Here is a 24,948-nt window from a genome sequence, read left to right as displayed (position 1 = left end):
TACACAGTTAAGAACTTTAAAACGTGGTCAACATTTTTCTAAGATTTTAGTGATCTGGCAACCACAGAAGCAGAACAATTCATAAATAGTAACAAATTTCAAGCAACGTTGAAGGTAGTAAAAAAACAAAACAAAACAAAACTATACAAATATTGGGGGCACCTGGGCAACTCAGTCAGTTAAGCATCTGCCTTTGGCTCAGGTCATGATCCCAGGTCCTGGGATCAAGTCCTACAATAGGGATTCCTGCTCAGCAGGGAGTCTGCTTCTCTCTCTCCCTCCATCCCTTCCACTACTCGTTTTCTTTCTCAATAAGTAAATAAAATCTTTTAAAAAAGATCTAGAAATATTCAACAGCTGCTCTCCTGAAGGAATTCTATTTTGCAGTGATCAATATCTACAAATACTCAAATTATCTATCTCTGCAGCCCCCGGATCCACCATCCCGAACTTCTGCCTAAATCAGGTACCATACAAATAATATTACAGTAAGTTTTTGAAAAACAAAGCTGCTAAAGGGCATGGAGTGATGAAAATATTCTGAACGCAGTTAACAGTGAGGCCTGCAAGAGTCAGTGAACATGAAGGATTATAGAATTGTACACCTTAAGAGAGTCAAAGAGTCCCCCCACCCAATTTTTTTTCAAATAGATGTGAATTATATGCAAATAAAATGCTTATAAAAAAAGGAAAGAAACCAAAATAGCATTCCTTACCTTGGTCTTTAAAAGTCTGTGTTATCACTATGCCATCTTCTGGAAATTTAGCAATGCTGCACCCTGATGCATAATACACTAGAGAAAGTAGTTGTTTAGAGTTACGAGAATGCAGAGACACTCAGCACTTTATCAATAGCTACTCATTCACCTAAAATGCAGTCTTTATACATGATAGTTTTTAATTCCAACACTGTTTTTAATTCTAAGACACAGGTTGCTGTTACTTCCTGTTCACACTTGAATAACAAGTAATCACCTAGAATTCAAGCTAACAAGTACTACTAATGTAAGGTTTCTTAACAGCCTTCCAAAGTCAGAGTTTCCAGTGAGGATGAGCACAGTTGGTAACAATAATGCTCAAGACATTATCCTAGAGATGAGTTACCAAAAACTCATCTGTGAGGAAACATCGTAAATGAGGCACGCAAAGTGATTTCATAAACAGAATTTTATAATCAGGGATCCGTAAGGGGTTTGCTCTGTAGGGTCACAGAGGAGGAACATAAAGAACCTGACAGGTGGCATGAAGATTAGGAATGCCTGCAGAAAAGATTTTCATTTTAAGAATCTGGATAAAACAACAGCTTTACTACAGGTGTCCTTTTTGAAGACATGGCTGCTTCTGCGTAGAGGCCCCATTTCTCTGAAATCCTGACTTCAAACACACACAGCTTCTGCTCTTGATATAATGTGCCCTAATAAAGAAAAAACAAAACCTTACTGTCATGGTTTGCTAAGGTAAAATCCCCTTCATACAGGCCATCGCTGAACCCCATGTTCCAGACAGACAGAAGCTCATTCAGGGCAGGGACGTTGGCCCCTCCGGTGTCTGGCATCCACCACTGCCTGTGGGAGAAACAAGGGGTGCGGGGTTGTAAGGGGCTGAAACAGCCACCCCCACACTCAGGCTTCATGACGAAACTAAAGGTCTCCTGACAGAATGCAGCCTGTGCACACTAAGGTTTCAGCTGAAACACCTACTTGGGTTTGAGTGATAATACAACTACATGCTTCAGTCAGCGTACAGAACAAATCAAAGCTCCATTAACTTCACACAACACACCATGTGTACATAAACACACAGCCTAGACCTCGAGAGGGTACGTGAAAATAAATGAAAAATCTCTAAAGTTGAAGTCACAGACTCTGAAGAAAAAAACCTCAAAATATATTATGATAATGATATTCATAAAACACTGGGAATTCTTGATTGATAACCAACCTACCAGAAGGTATAGACTCAACAACAGAGAGATGGGAGAAATTTAAAAATCAAGTATCTAAGATGAACAGGGAAGACAGGACCTGGATCAAGGAGCACCTGGCTTACTCTACAAGTGACTCTCAGCCGCATCACTGCTGGGGTAGAGGGAGCCTGCACCAGCCCAGCGTCTGAACTGGCTTCCGGCAACTGAAGACCCCCAGTCCTCTTAAGTACTTGCTAGACAGAATTTAATTCCCAAAAAGCCAAATTTCTTATAAAATACCAACTCCCATCAGTACCTCGTGTTTTCATCGTAAAACTTGACTTTTCTCATGACAGACGTGTTGTACCAATCACTGAAGACAATGAGTGAAAGGCCATTGTGCACATCCCTCCGCAGCTTGGCGACCTCCTCAGGGAAGTACTCCTCCTCGCTGTCCACCATGAGCAAAGTTCCTGAGGGACAGAATGCTGGCAGTGAGTCTGCGCCTCTGAACCATAGGACTCAGGTCAGAAAAACAGTATTTCACTGGTATCCATGTCTCAAGCTCCAGCTTCTAGTGTTTTGTGTGGCCCCCAGTATCCTTCAGGAAGGGGGTGAAAAAGAAAGGACCAGGGTCCAAAACACAGACCCCTGCTAATGACACCAGCCTCTTTTGTGAGTGACACCCAGGTACACAGATGTCACTCACTGGAGAAAAAGCAAAATGCAGCACTAGTTTCTTTTCTTTAAAGTAAATAAATAAAAATGTACAAATATCCTTGTCCCTAGTTTGCCAGTGTTCCATCTTACCTGAAGGTTACTACTGTCACCACCAGACAAGAACATGTGTCACTCTGCTTCAGAGCCTCATGCAGCCTTCGCAAGGACTGGGAGGCCTTGCATCCGCTCCCTCACTGCCTCTCGTTTACATAGGGATTCATCTTTCAAACTGTCCCCATACACAGATACACACACACACACACACACACACACACACACACACACACACACGACCAGGGAGCAGGGGGGCGGGCAGGGAGGCACCTTGTGGCTACTCACCATACTGACTGGCGTCGAAGCACGTGAAGGGGGAGCCGAGGACTTCAACAAAGTAGCCCATGCTTCTCAAGTGTTGGTACATGTCCCTGAAGTTGGTGTGGATATGGTCACCGTTCCTGAAAAACAGTAGGCTTTGCACTAGGATGACCAATCTACTCATGATGAAGGCTTAGCTAGCCACACACAGCTAATTTCTGGAACCGGTTTCCTCAAAGGAGCGTGGCTCACCACAGAAGAGGCCTGGGGGTCTGGCCCACCTTGCAGAAGTCAGCCCTTCCAGACCAGCATTCTCTGGGCTCACATGTAAAATGGGTGATAACACAAATGATGCATATGGCATGGGCTCGAAGGAAACAGAACGATGAGGAGGATGGACAAAGAGCTGCTCTGTAGAGTGCACTGAAGTGTCACGTTAGTGGTGGCATACACCCAGAGCAGAACAACCACCAGGACTCAGCATGGGAACACAGAGGTGCTGGAGCACCACACTGGCTGGTGAATACATTAACCATGCATCACCCTTCTATCTCTTTTCCCCCTGCATGTACTCATTTTCCCACAGTACCCTCTACATAAGCCCCTTCCCAACCACCCCATGGAAGCACCAGGGGCCCAGGGCTCATTTTATCTGCCTACCCCCTCCCTGCAGCCCTGCAGAGCTAGCTCCTCCACAGGGCTGAGGCCGGGCATTTCTCCAGGATGTGGCCCTTACCTCAGCCTACCCTCTTCTCACTCCTCTCCCCCTGCCGCTGGTCTGAGCCTTCATGAAAAGACATCTTCATGGAAAGACATCTTCATGAAAAGCTAATCACACCTTTAAGTGTCCTGCCTGCATCTTTCAAGGCTCCTTTCTCCCCCACTTTGAACTTTAAGTCCAAACTCCCAGTACTTACAGAGGGTGGCAATGAGCTAGGCATACGGGCCAAGAGGAAGCCAAGCCAACTGCCCTGGAGGGCAAGCCAGGAGGGCATAGGGCAGGGTCTGGAGGGTGGAGCAGGGCACATCAGGGAGTCTGGCGTGTCACTAAGTCTGGAGAGACAGCCACTGGAGAGCTTTAGGCCAAGTGTGCTCAAGTTCCTGCCCTTTCAGATTACCAGGGCTGCTGCATGGACAATGGACTCTAGGGAAACACCTAGACTGGCTAGGAGGCTGCGACACCATCCAGGCAAGCACGGACAGTGGGCTGCGCGGGGAGGGGGAGGGAGCAGGGGCAGCTACAGCCAACTGTGCAGGACTCGGGACATGCTGTAAAGGTAGGACTGACAAAAGTCTGCTGGCTCAACAAAAATAAGGAAAGAGAGCAATCAAGGATGAGCTCGGCGGTGGCAGAAGTAGGGCTCCCTGAGGGGACAGGGACACTCAGTTCTGCTATGGGAGGACCAGTGGGACAAGCGTGGCGGCTGGTGGCTGCTTACCAGTCCAAAGGGTCATTCTTCATTCTCAGGTTATCCCTGGGGAAGTAACCAGGTGGGTAGCGGAGGTTGTGGTACTGGTCCCAGAGAACTCTCTTACTCCGTGGAGGAGCAGGAATTATCTTCACCTTAATTGGGAGCTTCACGGTTGAAGTCTGTTCTGCACCATTTTTTGACTGAAATAAATAAAAGACATCGAAACTGCCCCTATTGCTCAGAAGAAACTTTCAGACTTTTGGGTTTTAAAAAAATCACTTCTATATCAATTTAACACAAATAATTTGAATGCAAGCATTCCTAAAACAAATGTAAGAAGAAATATTCACATGTCACAATTCATTCTGTTAAAGTTCTTCCTTTAAGTGTTCAAGCTGTAAAATTTAAGGCATCTTATTCCTAAAAGCTACTAGGCCACACAGGTTTAACTGCACAGTCCCTAGTAAAGAATCCATATTGCTGCAATCATTTTGAACTTGAACTCTGGCACAAAACAGTCTAACTGCTGTTGCTCAGCAACAGAATGGGGATGAGTGGGCTCTGACACTCTAGCTGCTCCACAGGCTCGGGAAGCACTGACCAAGGCCTGCAAGCCTCACCACACCCATCAACTGGCTTCAAATCCTAGACCCCAGGCACTCAGCCTGCACCCCCCCTCCCCCCACTTCTTGGTGTGTACTGACTCCCACCTCTGCTGGGGAAGCTACAGTGACAGTGACGTGTCCCTGTGCGACACCTTCCCACGAAGCCGCCTTCTTGGTGACAGAGATGGAGATGGCCAGGTAGCCTGACCAAGGCCATAATACGGAGGAGTAAGAGAAAGCAACTTCGATGTTGTCTCCATTCTGTGGTAAGTAGGGCTGCCAGTCAGGCTGCAGGAGAAAAACAAGCAAAGGCTCTGGTGAGAGGCTCACTTGCTACCTTACCTGCTTTGGTTTTAGACCACTCCTCTAGTAGACAGCATAAAATGAAATTTATATTCAGATCCTAAGCAACCTATAACCAAAGCAGACTAGGTAAAGTCTGGAACATCATCCACTAGAATAGTCTAGAAACCACTAATTCAGACAGCCTCCTTTTTTTTTCCAAGATTTTATTTAATTTATGAGACAGAGAGAGAGGCAGAGACATAAGCAGAGGGAAAAGCAGGCTCCATGCAAGGAGCTCGGTGTGGGACTAGATCCCAGGACCCCAGGATCACGCCTTAGGCCGAAGGCAGGTGCTAAACTGCTGAGCCACCCAGGGATCCCCCAAACAGCCTCCAATTTTAAAGAGAATTTTCCCGAAGCCTTTAAAAACAAAAAACAAAAGACACATGGTTTGGCAAAGAGCTTTCATCTGATAGAGAGCATTAAGAAATGAAAACTCTCCAATTTGAGAACAAAATCTATTTGTATGCTTCAAGAATCACAGTAATGCAAAGGAATAAAATACTAAAATGGTGCGGATTAACTGTTCAAACTCAGACCGTGCAGCTAGTGGCCAGGCAGGCAGGTCTCCAGAAGACACCCAGAGGAAGAGGGGAGCATGTGAGGAGGCATCTGGGAGAAACACAGACTCGCTCCTACAAAATGAATCGGTATTTCAAACCACACTAAATTACTCCCCAAGTGAGTCAGCATGTTAAAAAAAAACTCTGAAAAAGAAGACAAACATTTGTAGGCTATGGCATCATAAACAGTGAGGAAGGAAAGGGATTTGTGATCAATGCTCCAGGGACCACCAGTTAGCAAAAAAGCTAATTTTTAACTATCTCTTACGACATGTATCAAATGAAATCAATGCTGATGAGAAAATTAAGTATCTTACAAACATAAAAGAAACATTAGTAGAAAATAAAGTCCAGATTTTATCCTATCTCTGGAAAGGAAAGTTTCTAGTTTTTGAAATAGAAATTACAAAAGATGAAAACTCAACCAGAGGATAGTGTGGAACTTATACAAAACCAAAAATAACCAGGTAATTACACTACCACTAGTATTAAAGAGAAAGACACTAATCTGGGAGAAACTGTTGCATAAACACAGCAGTCAACTTCTCTAGGACAAAAAGATGTTCAAGTCAACAGAGAAAAACCTGAGTTCCAGAAGAATGGGTCGCGGGAATGAAGAGCTACTACCATAAGAGGTGATGGGGACAAACACAGAGAGCACCACCTCCCAAATAACTGGAGAAGTGCTCATGAAGCAAGACTCGCATTTCATCTCCTCTAAAGTTTGGGTTAAAACATGAACCACCTACAAACAAAATGTCCACCAACTGATGAATAATACACAGACATGGCCCACCCACACAATGCAATATTACTCAGCCTGAAGGAGAACTTAAGCACTGATGCGCTCTGACACAGATGAACTGTAAAGACACACTGCATGATAGGCCAGTCTTGAAGGGCCACACTGTCTATGACTCCAAGTATATGCACTGTCCACAACAAGCAAATGCAGAGACAGAAAGCACCTCAGGAGCTGCCCAGGGCTATGAAGAGGGAGAATGGAGAGTGGCAGCTAACAAGGTTTCCTTTTGGGGTGAGGAGAATATTCTGGAATTATAGAACAGTGACAGCTACAATCACTACTTATAAATATAGTAGGAACTACTGAATCACTTGATTGATATTTTAAAGATTTTATTTATTCACGAGAGACATAGAGAGAGAGAGAGGGGCAGAGACACAGGCAGAGGGAGAAGCAGGCTCCATGCAAGGAGCCCAATGTGGGACTCAATCTCGGATCCCAGGATCACTTCCTGAGCTTAAGGCAGACGCTCAACTGCTGAGCCATCCAGGCGTCCCTGAATCACTTGATTTAAAAGGCTGCATTTTATGGTATGTGAAGTTTATTTCAATTTTTAAAAACTTCACAGAATTAAAAAAAAAAAAAAGCGGGGCCTGTCTGACCCTGTGCAGGCAATGGAGCCAGCACCCTCATATACTGCTCGCAGTAACTACAGCAACAGTCTGCGCAGACTACCTCTCAGAGAGAATTCAGTAGCATGTACCTGGGGCCATAATAATGTCTGCACACACTGACTTGGGATTCCAATCCAGGAAGTTTGTTAAAAACCTAATTCAGGGGCAGCCCAGGTGGCTCAGTGGTTTAGCGCCGCCTTTGGGCCAGGGCGTGATCCCAGAGTCCCAGGATCGAGTACCACATGGGGCTCCCTGCAAGGAGCCTGCTTCTCCCTCTGCCTGTCTCTCTCTCTCTCTCTCTCTCACTTCTCCCTCTGCCTGTCTCTCTCTCTCTCTCATTCTCTCTGTGTGCCTGTCATGAATAAATAAATAAAATCTAAAAAAACAAAAACAAAAACACCTAATTCAGAAGAAAAGGAAACCACATATGCAAAGATACTCAGTTAAATGTTTACAGTTGGAAACCCCTGCTGTCAAACCTTGGGGATGTGGGCCACTTCCCATGTAGCCCTGGCAGGTCACACTATACTGACCGGTCACAGCTGCTGCCTCTGTGCCTGCAGACAGATATAACATCCAGAATTCATACTATGAAGAAGAGTGATAAGGAAATTGTTGGCAAGTTTCTGAGATCGATGACTTTGTTTCAAATCATACCAGAAGGAAGAGTCACTCAATTAGATAAGAGCTGGCTCAACAGAAATACTCTAACACTGCTGAGAATAGGGCCCTGACTATGAATGGATTTCTTACACTTGCACTAGATTCTGTTTTGCCTTATGAAGCCAACAAACTAGAAATCTCTCTTAACTTGTGAATGTTTGGTTATATAAAACTGTACTGTTTTTGTAAGCTCATCACAATTATCTTGGAAAAGAACATTTTGTTCCTTGAAGGCTAAAATAAGGTTTGGGGTTAAAAAAAAAAAAAGAAAAAGGTAAGCATATTATGATTTAACAATCCAATGTGATATTCCATAGTTGTCAGCAAGTACACTGGGACTGTGCAGAGAGTTACAGTGAACATGACATGAACCGAGAAAGACAAAGCCTGATGTTGGGCCCAGCACAAAGGGATCAATGATAACTACGGGCTGGAGATGAGGGCTGGACATACAGTGGCTACATCAGTATGCATTAGTATACATTTTTCTGCTTTTTCTGTCCTTTACTATCATGATAATGCTTATACAGTAAGTATTATTTAAAAAAATATAAAATAAAAATATGAAATTATAATAATTAAAATTATTTTTAAAAACCTCAAAACAGAAACACACCTTTTCAACTGGAAGGCCCATTCATACTCACTCAAGAATACAATAATTACATGTAAGCCTTTAATTATGGGTGCGAAATTATAAAATGAAAAATCAAAATTAATTAGTCCATTTAGGAGCCCAACTCAAAATGTCAAAGTCAGAGAGTAGCAAATTGGTTCCATTAATTTCTCCTGAGTTTATCCATAAAGGACGCAGCAGAAAACAAATCACTGCTTCCAATACCCTGGCACCTCAGACAGGAGGAGAAAACTTCTCCTGCTCTAACATCAGGAGAGAGAGACAAGGCACAAAGGGTGGGCCATGTCTATGTTCACCATAAGCCAGAGAGCAGGGTCACCTTGTCTACAATTCTTCCTGTGACGCCCATGCCGTTGAGGATCGTGACGTTGACAATTGTCGGCATCCCTCCATAGTAGATGGGCTGGGAACAGTATGGCCACATGTAGGGACACTCGGTCAGATCTATGTAGCTGGGACTCAGACTGAAACAAAGAACACAGGGTCAGAACACAGCATGTCAGAGGAGAATGAGGTGCTACAGCTGCAGCAGGACGTCAGCAGGGGACCTGAGCCAGGGAGGGTTGCTTGCAGGACCACCCTGGGCTGGTATCCGGGGACTTGCTTTGCAACACTCCCTGCACCCAGAGGGCACCGGGCTGGCCTGCCTAGACTGCTTGTACATGCCACGATGAAACGCCTCTTTGCTTCCATGATTCTCAAACTCTGGAGGCCCCAACTGGTAGAGAATGAGTACATGACCACCCCCAGTAATTACCCTGGACCCAGAATCTCACAAGACAGCACCTCAAATTGCTGGGGCAAAGATGGACATTTTATAAAGGGAGCTCACAGACTGGTGGCAAAGATAGTTATTTCATGTTTCCACCTATAGACCAAAATAAACTCCATTTGGATCAGAGAGGCTCATGTATATAAAAGAAAGCAAGCACATATTAGAAGGAAACAGGTGAGTTCCCGTACTTTCCAGCAGAGAAAAGCTTTCTGTGACTCAAAGTCCAGGACTGGCAATGACAAGAGCCCAACAAAAGTGGCTACTGAAAAAACATACTGAACAGCAATGAACATATTACACAAAGCCAAAAGGCAACTGACAGACGGAGAGAAAGAGCTGCAGAATGGGTCGCTGACAAAGGGTCAGTAACCCTAATTTGTAAAGAATTCTTAAAAACTGAGGAACAAAAAAAAAAAAAACTGAGGAACAAAACCCCACAGAGAAATAAGTAGTAAGCAGATGCTTCACAAGAAAGGTATAAAAACAGCCCTTCACCACAAAGTGTCGCCACTTTACTCATAACAAGACAAATGCAAATGAAAGCAACAGTGAGATACCCTGTGTCCCCCATCGGACTGGCCGCCAGTGCAGTCACAAGTATGGAGGCCATCCTGTGGTGGGGGGTCTGGGAAGCAGGCTCGTACTTACATGGGGCTGAGGTACGCTGCCAGGCACAACCCTTCTGCCTGGGAGCAAGGGAGCAGGGTGGAACTTAACGAAGCCTCCCACGCTGGTAATTTTGACCCAGCAATATCACCTCTAGGAACCTCCCCTAAAGACACAACTCCAAAGAAACTAAATTACACTGGCACTGCAATAGTTTATAATTAACAATATGTTGTAAGGAATTTATTTTTTTTAATTTTTTTTTTATTATTTATTTATGATAGTCATACAGAGAGAGAGAGAGAGAGGCAGAGACACAGGCAGAGGGAGAAGCAGGCTCCATGCACCGGGAGCCCGACGTGAGATTCGATCCCGGGTCTCCAGGATCGCGCCCTGGGCCAAAGGCAGGCGCCAAACCACTGCGCCACCCAGGGATCCCTGTTGTAAGGAATTTAAATGCTTACATACAAATAAGTAGTTGAACAGACAACGCATATCCACCCTCTGCTGCTATGAAGAGAAGGAAGAGAGATTTGCATGAACTGATAGGGAGTGATTTCCAGGATGCTATTAAGTGAAAAGAGCAAAATGCAATAAAATATTTTCAGTGATGCTATTCTTAATGTAAGAAAAAGGATGTAAGAACATACATGTGTATCTGCTCATTTGTGCAAAAAGAAATACAAGAAGGATAAACTGTGATACCCACCAGGGGTGGAGAAACTGAGGGAGAGGGAGCAGGGCCAGAAGGGATGGGGGGCCTCCCCTGTGCACTTCTGACTGCAAAGCCAGGGTAATGTGTCACATACCAAACACATAGCCAGTGGAAATCAACCACCATGTGTTGGGGGGATCCACAAAGAAATATAAACTAACTTGGCTGTACCAAAAATGAGCAGTGACAGAGGTGAAAGAGATGGAGGCAGAAGGAAGGAAGAAAGGGAGTAAGCTGAGGAAAGCTGGGGCACAGCAGGGCCATGTGCTCTAAAGCCAAAGATACGAATTATACACAGATCCTGCATTCCAATCAGCATGTTTTTTCCGAGGGGACGTGGACTGAGCAAACAGGTAAATGTTCTGTGCATGTCATGGTGGAGAAGTGCATTCCACGTAAGGGGAAGGAAGTCAGGGCAGAGAACAGCAGCTCAGGAAGGAGTGGCAGAGGGATAGACTCATGCGCTCCCATCCACAGCAACAGACATACACAGGTGCAGATGGCGTGCATACACAGACACTGCCCAGCCAACTGCCGAAAGGGTCTACAAAGCCATGGGTGCAGCAGGGAGCACATCGCCGTGAGTCTGGGTTCCAAACACATGGAAGAGCCGGGGCTGCATGGAGAAAGAATGAAGACCAGGGCTGGGGCTGGAAATGTGTGATCATCCTCTGCTGCCAAACAAACAGCAAGGAAGTGCTCAAAAAAACAAGGGAGGCATGATGTAAATAACACAGCAGCCAACCAGTAGGAGACTCTGAGGGCCAAATCTGGGACAATCTGAGCCACAAAATCAACAATGATATCAATGGGCTACAATTTACAGAGTAAAATAAATAGCCATGTGCCCACACTGATATAAACAAACGGATAAGTAAACACAGGAGAGAAAAAAGGGATAGCTCTTCCTTGGAGCAGAATTCCAACTAATAAATCACCACAAGGCATTCTCTACAGTAGTATCATTTCAGGTAAGAACCAACAATGGATGCTGGAACCTATGAGGCAAAGGATGTCAGAAACAGGATCATCTTGGGGTGCCTCACCCCATCTATGAGGCATCTTGGGGTGCCTCAGTGGCTCAGTCAGTTAAGCATCTGCTTTAGGCTCAGGTTGTGATCCTGGGGCTCTGGGATGGAGCCCTGTGTCGGGCTCCCTGCTCCTCCCTCTCCCTCTGCTCCTCCCTGCCGCCTGTTGCTCTCTCTCGTTATCTCAAATAAAACCTTTACTAAAAAAAGAAAAAGAAAAGAAAGAAGAGCAACAGGATCATCTCCAAGACGATCATGAAACAGCAATCACAAGGGACAGTAGAGGACACTGCAAATACCACCTATGGAAGCAGGAGTGCTGCTGCTCAGATCTGCTGCAGGAGCACAGCCAACGGACTGGACCCTCTGTTGTGTCTGCTCCCGCCAGGGTAGGCTTCCCGCTGCTGCTCCCAGCCAAGGCTGAGTGCAGGGGGGAGCCAGGGCAGGCTGACCCCCGGAAGCACAGGCTCCTCCTCGAACAGGCCACTCTGGTTCAAGAGCTCCCCGAGAGCAGACACTGTCTCAGACCTAGGCTGTGGTAGTGCTTGGACTCCTCCTATCTCCTTCCCATCCTCCTTTCTGGGTCCTCTCCTCACAGCTGATCTCCTGGACATCCTCCCCACCTTGGTGTCTGCCACCCAGAGAGCGCTGACTGACGCACCACCTCAATCACACAATACCAACGGACACCACCAACAGTGAGAGGAACAGGAACCAAGGAGTGTCCCCATGGGAGGAAACCATGCAGAAAGGCCCACCCCAAGTATCGCAGGATGCTGGTTGCATCCTGGCCCCAGAAAAGGATGGGACACACAGTGGGTGAAATCTGAGTATAGTTGAAAGATTATTAGTCCATAGTAACGGATTAATTAATTAACGAATTAATTTCCAGGCTTTGAGGCTTGCACCACGTTACCTAAGATGCAGTCCTTACATAATATTTACAACTTTGTTGTAAATCTAGTAATTTCCAATAAAAATTTCAGATTAGAAAGCAAACAAGCTCTAACCAAAAATACATAATCTCAAACTAATCATGAGAAAGCAGCAGATAAACTCACATGGACAGTCTACTTACTAATAACCAGTACTCCCAAAGGAGTCAGTTATTAGTGACAGCAAAAGACAGATGAGCCGCTAAATGCTGGAGGGACCGGGAAGGCAGAGCTACGGGCACAGGCCTGATCCTGGCTGGATGGACACAGCACCCCAGGGACTGGATGCCTGTGAGCGAAGTCTGTGGATTCATCACAGTACAGCGTCAGTGCTCCTTTGCTGGTTTTAAGAGTTGACGCGTTGTTAACGAAGGTGCCAGCATCAGGGTAAGCTGGGTAAAAGGTATGTGACAACTGCTACACCACTTCTGCAAACCTAAGATTATTTAAAAAGTTCTGGGGCGCCTGGGTGGTTCAACTGGTTAAGTGACTGACTCTAGATTTCAGCTCAGGTCATGATCTCAGGGGCCTGGGACAGAGCCCCATGTAGGGCTTGGCTCTCTGTTCAGCACGGAGTCTGCTTGTCCCTCTCCCTCCCCTTCTGCTCCTCCCTCTCAGCTTGCACTCACATGCTCTCTTCCTCAAAAAATAAAGATAAAAATTAAAAAATTAAAACGTCCCTTTAAACAAAAGTGAAAAGAAACCAATCAGTATTTTAAGCTACTTGTACTACAAATAACAACATCAGGAAGTAGAAAGCAGTTCAAGCGCTGCCAGGTGGTGCCCTTGTCCTCACCGAAAGGCAGCATGAAGCCTTCCCTGAGGGTCTGCTGTGGTGTGGATCAGTGATCAGTTCCTGCCCCGAGGCCAGTATTTTGCACAGAGGGATGAATACCCTCAGAGCCCAGGGAGAGAGAAAGGCCAATTCAAAAGAAGCATACCAACCTTGCCTGCGGTTTGTAGCTGTTGAGAATCTGATAGGCCCTGAGAAGGTCCAGCTTGCCATGGCCTTGCTCAAACATATTGACCCCAGGAAGCCTCCGGGCGGATGCAATGAGGGCCTGCTTCATGCTGGCTGGGTTCACCAGTTCTCGCTTCTGGACTGTGCTGGAGAGAAAACCATGTATTTGCTCATTCTCTCTCAGTAGGAAGAGGAAAATCAGACCATCCTTAACCTGTGGCCGTGCAGACCTGGGACCTTCCATCTGGTGTTGCAACTAATGGGAGCTTGTCAGGTGAAGCCCGTGCAGGATGAGAATAATGTGGCATTTCTGCCCCTGTCTTGGAACTACTGTTTAACCTTCCACTGGCTTGTGTCAAGTGATTCAGGGAGCTTTTGCCTGTTTATACCAGGTTTATCAGAAACATGTATTTTTCCAATTAAACAACTAAAATGACCTCCGAGGCTGCAGGAGACAAGAGCAGGTTAAGAGTGACGGACTCCTGAGGGGAAAGGAAGCCTGATGGCCACAGGAAGCAGAGGAGCTGTGAGGACACTTTGTGGCAGAAAGCATGGAGAGGACCTCCCCGGAGGGCCGGCAGGAACCACAGCACCTAAGTGAAGACTCCCACCTCTGCCTGCCTTTGCTGTTCTGGAGTCCAGGGTGTGCGACCTCCCAGGTGGGGATGGCCTGACAGAACAGAGTGCACCTGAGGCCAGCCTGAGCACTGGCATCATCAGAACGCACCTGGACAAACACACAGCTCGATCTGGCCAGGAACTTAGTGACACACAGGCACCATCAGTGCTCGAGAACACCAGCCCTAGCACGCACATTTCTGTATGTCTACTTATCATAAATACAAGTAAATTTTAACCCTTCAAATGCAGGGGACAAAATCCAGAAAGCAAAAAAGAAAAATGGACTCTCCACAGTTCCCAAATATCTTTCTATGATGGTGGCTGTTCTTGGAAGTGTGGGTGGGATTTCTACTAGGTCTAGATGAGAAATCTGGTGTAAGGAGAGTAAGAGGGGGTAAAGTGGGAGCCGATAAAAGTTCAGTGGCAGCCACAAGCCCCAACCCCTGCATGGACAGGCCAGATCAAAGGCCAGGTCGTGCATCCTTAGGAGTGCTGCCGGGCTACAGGGAGATGACTTGCCATAAGCACATTTCATCAGCTGCAGGAAGATAAGGAAAGTGAAAGGTTTCCCGGACAGCTGCTGGAAAGGAAATCCTCCTTAACTCCCCACTCACCTGACACGGAGAGGTATGCCCAGCTCAGGATTGCAGCTGAGGCCTCAACCCTGCCCACAGTCATGGCTGGTGGTGAACGAGTCAGGGTCCCATAAACAACAAGGTGGCCAGCAGGAGCCCCTAGTGGAATGCACTCCTCCAGCCAGTGTGAAAAGCCTGAATGCGGCCAGGTAAATCCACATGCCTTCCCTCCCCTTCTCCTCTCTGTATGGAAGATGCGGTGAGGAAAACAAGTGCAAGAAAAAAGACAGGGTTTGTCTCCAGAGATCACCCTAGCCAGTGTCAACATTTTCAAGAAACTGCTCTGAACTCTAAGAGGATGGGAAAAGGAGGACAGAGATAGATATTTACCTTTATCAAAGAATGCTAATTAAAAAACAATATATCCCAGGCATTCAAAGCTAAAATCAAAATAAACTTAAGGGCCAATCACTAAGCTCTGTTCCAACTCTATGAGGGATTCAATGAGACAAAAGAGAATAAATAAATCACACAGAGAAACTGCCAGTCCTGCTGCCTAGCTGGACAGCTCCTCAGCTAACAGAGCACACTGAAAGGTGACTCTCCAAGGAAATGAAGACTATGGCAGGGAAATAACTGACTTTTTGTGCCTTGCCTGATACACACACTTGTTTGGACATCACAAGTGCAACTATAGCACAAAATTGGTATGTCAAAAACAAGAAAATGGAGGCACAGGGTCCATGGGGAACCCTGTACCTTCCTCAGTATTACTACGAACCTAAAACCTAAAGATTTAAAGATAAATCTTTAAGAGGTGCCTTGGTGGCTCAGTCAGTTAGGCATCCACCTCTTAACTTTGGCTCAGATCATGATCTCAGGGTCGTGAGATGGAGCCCCGCATCGGGCTCTGCCTGAATGTGAAGCCTGCTTAGGAGTCTCCCTCTTCCTCTGCCTCTCCCCCAACTCTCTCAAATAAATAGATTGTTTTTTTAAAGTAATAAAAACAAACCAAAACAAAAACAAACACAGGGCAGACTGTGTCCTCACACAGTGCTTTACAGTCAGACTTTTTTTAAAAATTTTTATTTAGTTATTCATGAGAGAGATGTAGACAGAGACATAGGCAGAGGAAGAAGCAGGCTCCCTGCAAGGAGCTCGATGTGGGACTCGATCCTGGACCCCAGGATCACGCCCTGAGCCAAAGGCAGACGCTCAACTGCTGAGCCACCCAGGCATCCCTGCAAGTCAAACTTTACAGTGTGTTCAGGCAGCCATCACCTCACATGAATCCCCTACACAGAACAGCATGGATGGAGATGGAGAGAGGGAGCAATGTTCATGGCATGCTCCTAAACTCACAAACCTGCTTGGTGACAAGCCAGACTCAGCTCCTGGTCTGCTGGACCACAGCCTCTCTGCTGAGCAGCACTCACCTTACCAACAAGGTGACAGCGCCAGCAACTACAGGAGAAGCCACACTGGTCCCCGACAAGGCCCGGCAGCCCCCTTTCACACCAGAGCCTCTCACTCCAGCACCATAGGTGACGATATCGGGTTTCACACGGCCGTAACCTCCTGGTAGTTCCTACAAATGAAAGTAGCTTGGTTTCTACCACAGCACACCACCGGCACACAGCTACATGCAGTTAGGAGTGAATATGGTTATTTCCATGTAATATAAACTTAGGAACATACTGGTTTTATCTTAAATTCACTGTGATACAACACAATCTTAATCGGCAATGGGGAAAATGAAATTGTTTTAGGGGTGCTTTATAGTTACTAGTATAATAGTAATGCCACAAAGCAACTGAAAGTGAGTATTTTAAATTCTGCAAGACTAGAAATAGAAATTAATCTAAAAATTAGAAATATGTTAAAAATAACAGAAAGTTAAAATTAAATAAACATGTTTAAAACGAAAGGAGTACATGACAGCATGAAACTACTAGAAGGGAAAGAAAGCACTCAAAATGATAATAACTGCACGAGTAACAAAATTTTAACTGAATACTCTCTTAAATTTCCTGGAAATTGAGGCAAAATGAGAATCACGAGATCTTATATGCTGTAAAAAAGTGCAGCAACCACCAACATGAAGTGAACAAAACCTTTTCTGGCACTCAAACATAACTAGACGTTGGATCCAGATTCATGTGGGGCACTGACTGAAGGTGCCTTCTGAGGCAGCTCTGCAGACCAGTCAGGAACATTTCTCAAAATGCTGGTATGACACAAGGCCTCGGTGCAGGCCAAGGACACAACCAGTGACAGCATCAGGAGAGGCAGGTAGGAGTACCAAGCAGTGCCCATGGGAGCAGCCACCTGTACATCCAACTCTGCTCTGGGAGTAAAGGAGGATGACCCAGCGGCGCAATTAAACCCCAAGGAGATGAACTGATTAACTTGCTAAAATTATTTCAATTTTGCCCAGCTAAACAGAATTATTTCCAGGGCAGCAGAGCTGATAGTAAGTTGTTCTCACTGGCCTCTCCAGCTTCCTAAGGCTAGAAAAATCATCTGACCTAGCAATGAGAAAGGACTGCTCCCCTTCCAACCAGTCAGAACAAGCGGGCATAAATCCAACCGCCCTAAAAGGTGCATTGCTCAGAAGTCAGTTACAAAGTGGGAAGCAGGAAGCACCACTCAGAACCAGCCCCTACCCAATGCACCACCATGAAACAGCAGACATCCAAGGGGCCAGATGACTCATTGTTGTGGCCAGGGGAGCACCCACAGCCCTGGCTACCTCCCCAGCTGCTTTTCCACATGTGCACCTATAAATACACCCACAGCTCGTACACACACAGTTCTGTGTGGTGCATCCCACTAGTAAAGCCTACCCAAGTAGTCATTCCCCTTGAGGAAAAGCGGGCAATGTTGTCCTCAAAGTCAATGCCACCTACTCCGATCACGTCCATCTGGTCAGCAGGGTTATTCAGGGTGCTAGATTGACACACAAAAACACAAAGGAAAAGAAGTCATTTTAAATGAGTACTTTGGGGGGGCACCTGGGTGGTTCAGTCGCTTAACTATCCAACACTGGATTTCGGCTCAGGTCAGCACAAAGTCAGCTTGTCCCTCTCCCTCTGCTCCTCACCCTGCTCCCTCTCTCTCATAAATAAATAAAATCTTTTTTTAAAAAAATGAGTAATTCAGGGGACCCCTGGGTTGTTCAGCAGTTTAGCGCCTGCCTTCGGCCCAGGGTGTTAATACTGGAGTCCTGGGATCAAGTCACACATCAGGCTCCCTCCATGGAGCCTGTTTCTCCAGAACTCTGCCTGTGTCTCTGCCTCTCTCTCTCTCTCTCTCTCTCTCTCTCTGAGTCTCTCATAAATAAATAAATAAAATCTTTTTTAAAAAATGAGTAATTCAGATAACAGCTAATATTCTCAGAAAAATCCAAGATGGTCTTAGGTTCTCGTGTAGCTTCTCTGGCTGAACAAAGGCCACGTTCTCTGCTACTCACACACTGGGCTGAGGCCACTATCTTGTACGTGCAGCAAGATGCACTTCTGGACCTGAGGGAGTCCTCTCTCTGAGCGGCTGAGACTCCATGGGCTCATGACGGCTGCCCACTCCCATGCTCTCACATCATTCTCACTCCACTCCCAGGGAGTGCATCCTGTCCCCACCAGATCCCACACTTTTCTGGGAAGCAGTGATAGCCACAAACTGGCACCTGCCACCATCAGGAAGTCAAAGTTCTCAACTGATCACCTGCAGGTTGCTCCCCTGCTTCACAGGGAACCGAGGAGTGACCCCTCCAGCCTCATTGCGAGCTCCTCAAAGGGCAGACAGATGCAAAGGAAAACCATACAATTCTCAATATCTTGAGTGCACCAGATATGTAAAGAAATCACAGTGAAACAAATTACAACAAAAGTTTTAAACTCTAAAGAGCTAAGTCAAGATAAAACCAAATGGTCTGAAAATATCAAACAACTTCAATTCATGAAATTGCATCTCTGAACTTTACCTACCAAAGCTCTACCACCAAATTCAGAACCCTGACAATTCAATAACCACAACTGATTCCCAGAGACTTAAATGACCTTAGTAAAGACTCTAGGGCACCTGCTTTTAACCAACTATTTTAAACCAGCGTGAGTCAATCCTGGCACTGCCTCCTTAGCTCACTGGCCACCAACATGCTACCAGGTAATTGTTCAGAGGCACCTACAGTGATTTTTTTTTATTGGCTTATGCTAAAAATGAAGTTCAAGTACACCAAGGACATAGGACCCCATGATGGGCTCACAGGGCAGTTCCCAGCATGATGGGAGTTGCCAGCAGAGGCCAGGGCTCTGCGCAGTTTCACAAACAGATGTGAGAGATGGACATGGGGCCCTCTCAGGGTGCTCCTCTAACACAGAAAAGGAGTGTGATGGCCCACAGACGTCACAGGATTTCAGAGGAGGTACCAGTGTGTGGCAGAGTGGTCAGAGAAGCACATGGAAGAGCTGGTGAGAGGGGTGTGAAGAGACAGAAAGGCAAGCGATGGGGGTCAGCAGCAAGAATAAGTGACAGGATGGAGATAAATAGGGTTTACTGCAGGGAGGACCAGGAGAGGACTGGGTCTGTGGAGTGTGCAGGGGGGCTGCGGGGAACACAGCTGAGCCAGCACCGGTGGGCTGCAGTTACCCACCTCTGGCCACAGGCCTTCTTGGGCCTACCACCTGTCCAATGTGTATCATATTTCCCTGGAACAGCCACGCCCATTCGTTTATATACATCCAAGGCTGCTTTCACATTACAAGGGCAGGTGAGTGGTTACAGCAAACCCCACATGGCTTGCAAACCCTAAAATATTTACTACCTGACCCTTTACAGAAAAAGTTTGTTGACTCCGGGATAGAGCAGTGAAAACCTTAGAATCCAAGAAGAAAAACGTGGATGTGATTAGGCAATGATAACCCACTGCAGATTCTTGAATATGTTAAGTGCTAAAGTCTATCTGAAGAGAAAACAAGGAAAGAGAACAGCCGCCACTTCCAGGGGCTTGGTGCTGGCAGAGCCTTCCCTCTGCTGCCAAAGGTCTCCCTGGCAAGCACCACCCAGGGCAGCCTCACGCCCACGGTGACAGCAAGGCTGAGGCCCAGGGATGAGAGGGCCCAGCAGTGCCCAGCAGGAAGACAGGCTGGAAAGACAATGGACAATCTGTGGACTTTGGGCTGAGGGGTGGGGGACAGAGATAGGAGAAGTGGCCAGGGGGAGAAACACATCGAAGGGGAAATAAGACAACTGGGGGGACTACTTAGGACTCAGGGCCTCCACCATGCAAGGACATGTTTCCACCTTGCACACCTGTGAGTCCCAGCACACATGACTGGCAACACAGCAAACTCAGAACCTCGGGCCCCTCACAAGGAGACTGGAGCCACACCTGCCAACACACACAGCTCCTGACCTAGACAAACAGTAATCCCAGAGTTCAGCCTAATCTTGTGCCCTGAGCCATCAATCCTTAAACCATGGCATGCATGCCTAGGGGTGTCACAGCACAATGCAATGAGCAATTCTGAAGGCCTAGGCGCACGTGCCCACTGTGCACACCACAGCAGCTCATGCACACGCTCGTTTCTCCTGCGTTTTCTCCTCCTCCTCTGTGGTTAACTCACACCCTCCCCATTACAGCACCGAACCGCTCAAGTCCTCAGTACCCAACATGGGAAGATGACACACATCCTGCTGCAAAAGCATTTCAGCACAAGAGACTATTTACACGCATCACCTACAGAATGCAAATTGGAGCCATAGGTGAAAGGAGATCGGGATCTCTAACCGGGTGAGAGCTCAAGACCTGTATCACAGTGAATGGCGTTTCACATCTCACACTGCTTTAGTCCACTGTGACAACCCAATACAGAAGAGCATTTCTGGGACACCATTCTCTCTCTTCATTCCGTCTGACCCTGCTCATCAACCGACAGAGGTCGCCAGGTCTATTATGCTGCCTGTACTGTCCCTCTCTGCCAACTCTGCTGCGTCTGTGCCTCATCCTTCCTAAGACAGGCACCTCGTCCCATTTACCTCCTCACACCTCGGCCTCGCACACAGCAGGTATCAATAAATACTACGGAATCCATTTATTTCTACAGGTTTACTTTCTTGATTGATTTCAGGGAGGAAAAAAAAGTACAATAAAAGCTGTAGGCCTCTAAACTGCTATTTACAGAAAACTAAAAATTATAAATAAAAAATTAAGCAGAAAAAAGACCAGCCTGAGCTGACCAGTAAGGCTCATTACACAGTCTGGCTCGTGATGTGCAGAACATTCCCATGACACAAAGTTTTTGACAGATACAAACAGGCACAGGTAGACACAGAGACAGATGGACAACAGATCTGCAGTTACTTCAGGGTGAGAAAATACCTCTAAGCCATCCCTATGGGGAACACTTACCCATAAAGAGGTCCGTCATTGCCAATAGCAGAAACCATGATTACGTTGTTAGCTGTTAATTCCCACACCTAAAGGATTAACAAACATTTATTTCTGCAACTATGGCTTCTGCAACTATGGCACTCTCAAACAATTAATGTACAACTGTTCAAAAATAACTTCTAAAAACAGTACAAAAAAAGGGTGCCCTTCAAAATGTAACAGTAGCCCCTTATGGAATGGATGTTTGCCAACCAGTGTGTTCAGTAGCACTGATAAAAGCAGGATATGGGGTCTTGCAGTGCACAAAGCAAAGCCCGCTTTCTGGGCAGGTTCAGAAATGTGTTGTTTGGAAAAGGTACCAACACAACAGATTGTCCTGCTCCCAACGCTAGTTCTCAAAGCTCACGTCATCATCCATCGTCCTCATGAGGCAGTGGCCTTGTCCATGACAGGCTACCAGCGCACCAGAGATGAATGCTCAGAACAGACGCTGTCACCAGGAGTACCACTACCTTTTGTGCGGGGACATGACCAACCTTGTCAACAAAGGGATGGTCCATGAAGTCAGGGCCACCGATGCTGAGGTTCAGCACATCCATCTTCTTTAAGATGGCATAGTTGAAGGCGTCCAGGAACCAGGAGGTGTAGGATACCTAGTTAATGCCAGACGTGACTTTAGGGATTTCAGTGAAAGTCTAAAAGGGCTACAAAAGAGTTTGTTTCTAAAGGTAAAGTATAATCTCTTAAGCAGCACAACATATTAACTTAAATTTCAGAAATGAAAACCAAGAACAAATAATGCTCCGAAATGTAGACACTCGGAAATTCTAGGTCCCTGAAGCTGGACTTGAGGGAGAGCTGTGCTCTGGGGGTGGCTGCTCTCCCCAGGGCCTCACTCTCAAGTATACCTTCCAGGGTGAGGTGGACCCCCACACCGCTCACTGCCTCTCCCACTTCCCTTTCAGTTGAGCGTTCTACAGAGTTAACATATTTGTCTAATATCCTTCATTCCTAAACAGATTGAAGGGTAAATGGCATCGATAAAAGTTATTTCTCTGAATTATTTCTGAATTATTTCTCTGATGTTCAATTCCCCCAGTCTCCTGACAGAGCTGAATTGCATTGTGTATCACCACTCAGATGTTTTTTATAAAATACATGTACAATTAAACTTACAGTAGAAGTAGAATCAGTGCAATATTTCCGAATTATGTTTCTTAAAGGCTTTTACAAATAAGACCCATTTACATTTTTTTGTATAGGCAAAAAAAAAAAAAAAAAAAAAAAACCGGGGGCGGGGGAGGGGGGCATACAAGAAACTGAGAAACCCTCACATGGGACACGAGGAAGTAAGGTTATCCCTGCTGGATGGGGACAGCATTGGGGAATCTTCCCTGTGTGCCTTTAGAGATTTTTGAACTGTGCACTATTTGTATAAAAATTTAAAAAAGAAATAGGAACCCCCCCCCCCTTTCTATAAATTGTTATAAAAAGCAAGGGAATAGGGTTGGGAACCCACACTGCCCAATGTGCCACTGGGCACCACGGTACAGAGATGGCCCTTGAGCTGGTCAATAGGGGTGGCAAACACAGTCACTTGGATTCTTCTCTCACACAGAAAGCATGAGAAATGTGCCTGTGACACGGGGGCACGGGGGCACGGGGGCACAGAAGCCCAGGACATGCCCAGAGGACAGGAAGGAACAAGAGGCAGATGAGCCACTGCTGCAGTGCCCCAGGAATGAGGTCTTCATGGTCCAAGGAGGCTGACAAAGGGATGGATGGCAAAGGGGCAGAGCCACGAAGAAGTGGCAGCAGAGAAACAACATGGCACATGTGAGATGCCAGATGCAGCTCCATCCGCATCAAGGAGGTGTGCTGCTTTTAAAAGAGTGGTTTTTTTTAAAGATTATATTTATTTATTCATGATAAACACACAGAGAGAAGCAGACATACAAGCAGAAAGAGAAGCAGGCTCCCTGCAGGAAGCCTGATGTGGGACTTGATCCCAGGACCCCAGGATCATGACCTGAGCGGAAGGCTCAACCTCTGAGCCACCCAGGTGTCCCAAGGAGTATGTGTTCTCCCAAGTTTTACTTTTTATATTTTGATGTCCACTCTTTAAGCTTCAGGGGTCCTCAAAACACCTACCTGGTTATTGGTAAAGACCCTGAAAATATGAAGTTCCGCATCTGGAGCAAACCCTTGACATTCCCGCATGCTAGCTATCACACCTGCCACAAATGTGCCATGGCCCAACCCTGCCAACCACAAGGAGAAAAGTCGTAAGATACAGCTGATAACGTGCACCAGGATGCAACATTTCAAACCACCGATTTCAACAGACTCGTTCCCTGGACAAAGAAGCTGCACTGCCCCCACATGGTGTCCCACTCAGAACCCACACTATGGCAGCCCCAATTCTGGGCCTGGCACCCCCACCCCGTCTCGAACAGGGAAGTCAGCACTCCTCCACCAGGCAGCCCTCTCTCCTCAAACGCTACTTCCTGACATCCCAAGACAGTGAGACAAGCTTCCACCCAAAGGCACATGAACAACATGGGTTTGTCTCAATAATAGCTGTACACGATCATGTAATCATTCGCATACAGAGAATTGTACTCTTAACCTATAAAACTGGGGACAGGAACAAGGTACAAAGACAGAATCACATCACAGCATCATCACTCACCGTCGTCCAGTGTCCGCTCATTGGTCCAGTTGGTTCTCTCCTTCACGTTTTTGAAGTGGGGATGTTTCTCACTTAGCCCAGTGTCAAAAACAGCAACCCTTACGTTAGCACCTTATTCCGAAAAATAAGCAACAATCATGTTTGGAGAAATCATCTTTTTGGATTTTGTCTACAAAATACTTTCCTCCTTGGGACCCGTCACAGAGGCCCAAAGCCTGCCCAACGCATATGAGTTAGGTCAGGAACCTCAGGGGCCCTGGCTGAGCTATGACGAGGAAAAGTGGAGACCGAGGGAGATGCCATCACTTGCTATTTAATAAGACTTGAGGCTACAGGGGCAATCTCCTGGGACACCCTTCAACTGTCACCAGAGCTCAGTCCTCCACACAGGAGTGACTGTGACTTCCCCGCTTCTGGTGACTTCCACTGGGTCTGCCTCCCCTCATCGCATAAACAAAGAACACACCCTTGCAGGAGGGGAGACTATTCCCACCCCTTTGCTCAGAGCTCAGCCACTGTTCATGAGTAGCCTCTGCTCATGAGTAACCTCGACAACCAGGGGCTGCTGGCAATCTGCGGGGATAACCGCACCATGAGGAACACCACCCCAGTGTACACCTTGCTAGATAATGAGCCTATTTCAGATACGGGCCAAAAGCTACGTGTACCAATGTTAAGACTGATGTTACCAGATCAAGAAATTCTAGAAAACATGTGAACTATCTAAGACACTCATATTATTTAATAGCTAACAGGTGTCACAAAGGTAGGTGTCTTTCTGGTGTGAGAGTCGTGTTTATGTGTCAATACTATGTTAAATAATCAATTACACTGAAGTAACTACCAAAACATATTGCTTACATTTAAATAATGACACAATCTCAAAAACCACTTGGCCTGGGGATGCGGGGGACAAAAAATGCTTTTCTGTTTAGAGAATTTGCTTTGTAAAGAGTTCTCACCCTGGAAAGATAAAACCACAGGTGACAATTATTATTTTAAAGAAAGGTCAATCAGGCATGAAGAGCTTCAGTGCCTTGGACATTCTGCAGGGTGGGGGCTGG

At 46.3% G+C, this 24,948-nt stretch overlaps 1 protein-coding gene across 3 annotated transcripts in view; it reads right to left on the bottom strand.

Moving 5' to 3' along the window:
• The window catches only part of MBTPS1 (membrane bound transcription factor peptidase, site 1), a 54,247-nt gene that overhangs the window by 10,418 nt on the left and 18,881 nt on the right, over nt 1–24,948 (bottom strand). For all 3 annotated transcript variants that reach the window (XM_041770940.1, XM_041770941.1, XM_041770942.1), the window contains 14 exons: nt 23,885–23,995; nt 23,344–23,453; nt 21,729–21,845; nt 21,211–21,278; nt 17,648–17,750; nt 16,238–16,389; nt 13,590–13,751; nt 8,905–9,049; nt 5,064–5,246; nt 4,381–4,553; nt 2,966–3,081; nt 2,223–2,379; nt 1,441–1,565; nt 717–794 (listed from right to left, as the gene is read on the bottom strand). In XM_041770940.1, coding sequence (XP_041626874.1) covers nt 717–794; nt 1,441–1,565; nt 2,223–2,379; nt 2,966–3,081; nt 4,381–4,553; nt 5,064–5,246; nt 8,905–9,049; nt 13,590–13,751; nt 16,238–16,389; nt 17,648–17,750; nt 21,211–21,278; nt 21,729–21,845; nt 23,344–23,453; nt 23,885–23,995 — 1,800 coding nt within the window. The remainder of the gene's footprint in view (nt 1–716; nt 795–1,440; nt 1,566–2,222; nt 2,380–2,965; nt 3,082–4,380; nt 4,554–5,063; nt 5,247–8,904; nt 9,050–13,589; nt 13,752–16,237; nt 16,390–17,647; nt 17,751–21,210; nt 21,279–21,728; nt 21,846–23,343; nt 23,454–23,884; nt 23,996–24,948) is intronic.

This window comes from Vulpes lagopus, chromosome 10 (genome assembly GCF_018345385.1).
Source record: "Vulpes lagopus strain Blue_001 chromosome 10, ASM1834538v1, whole genome shotgun sequence".
Lineage (NCBI taxonomy): Eukaryota > Metazoa > Chordata > Mammalia > Carnivora > Canidae > Vulpes > Vulpes lagopus.
This window is presented reverse-complemented; position numbering and strand designations above follow the sequence as displayed.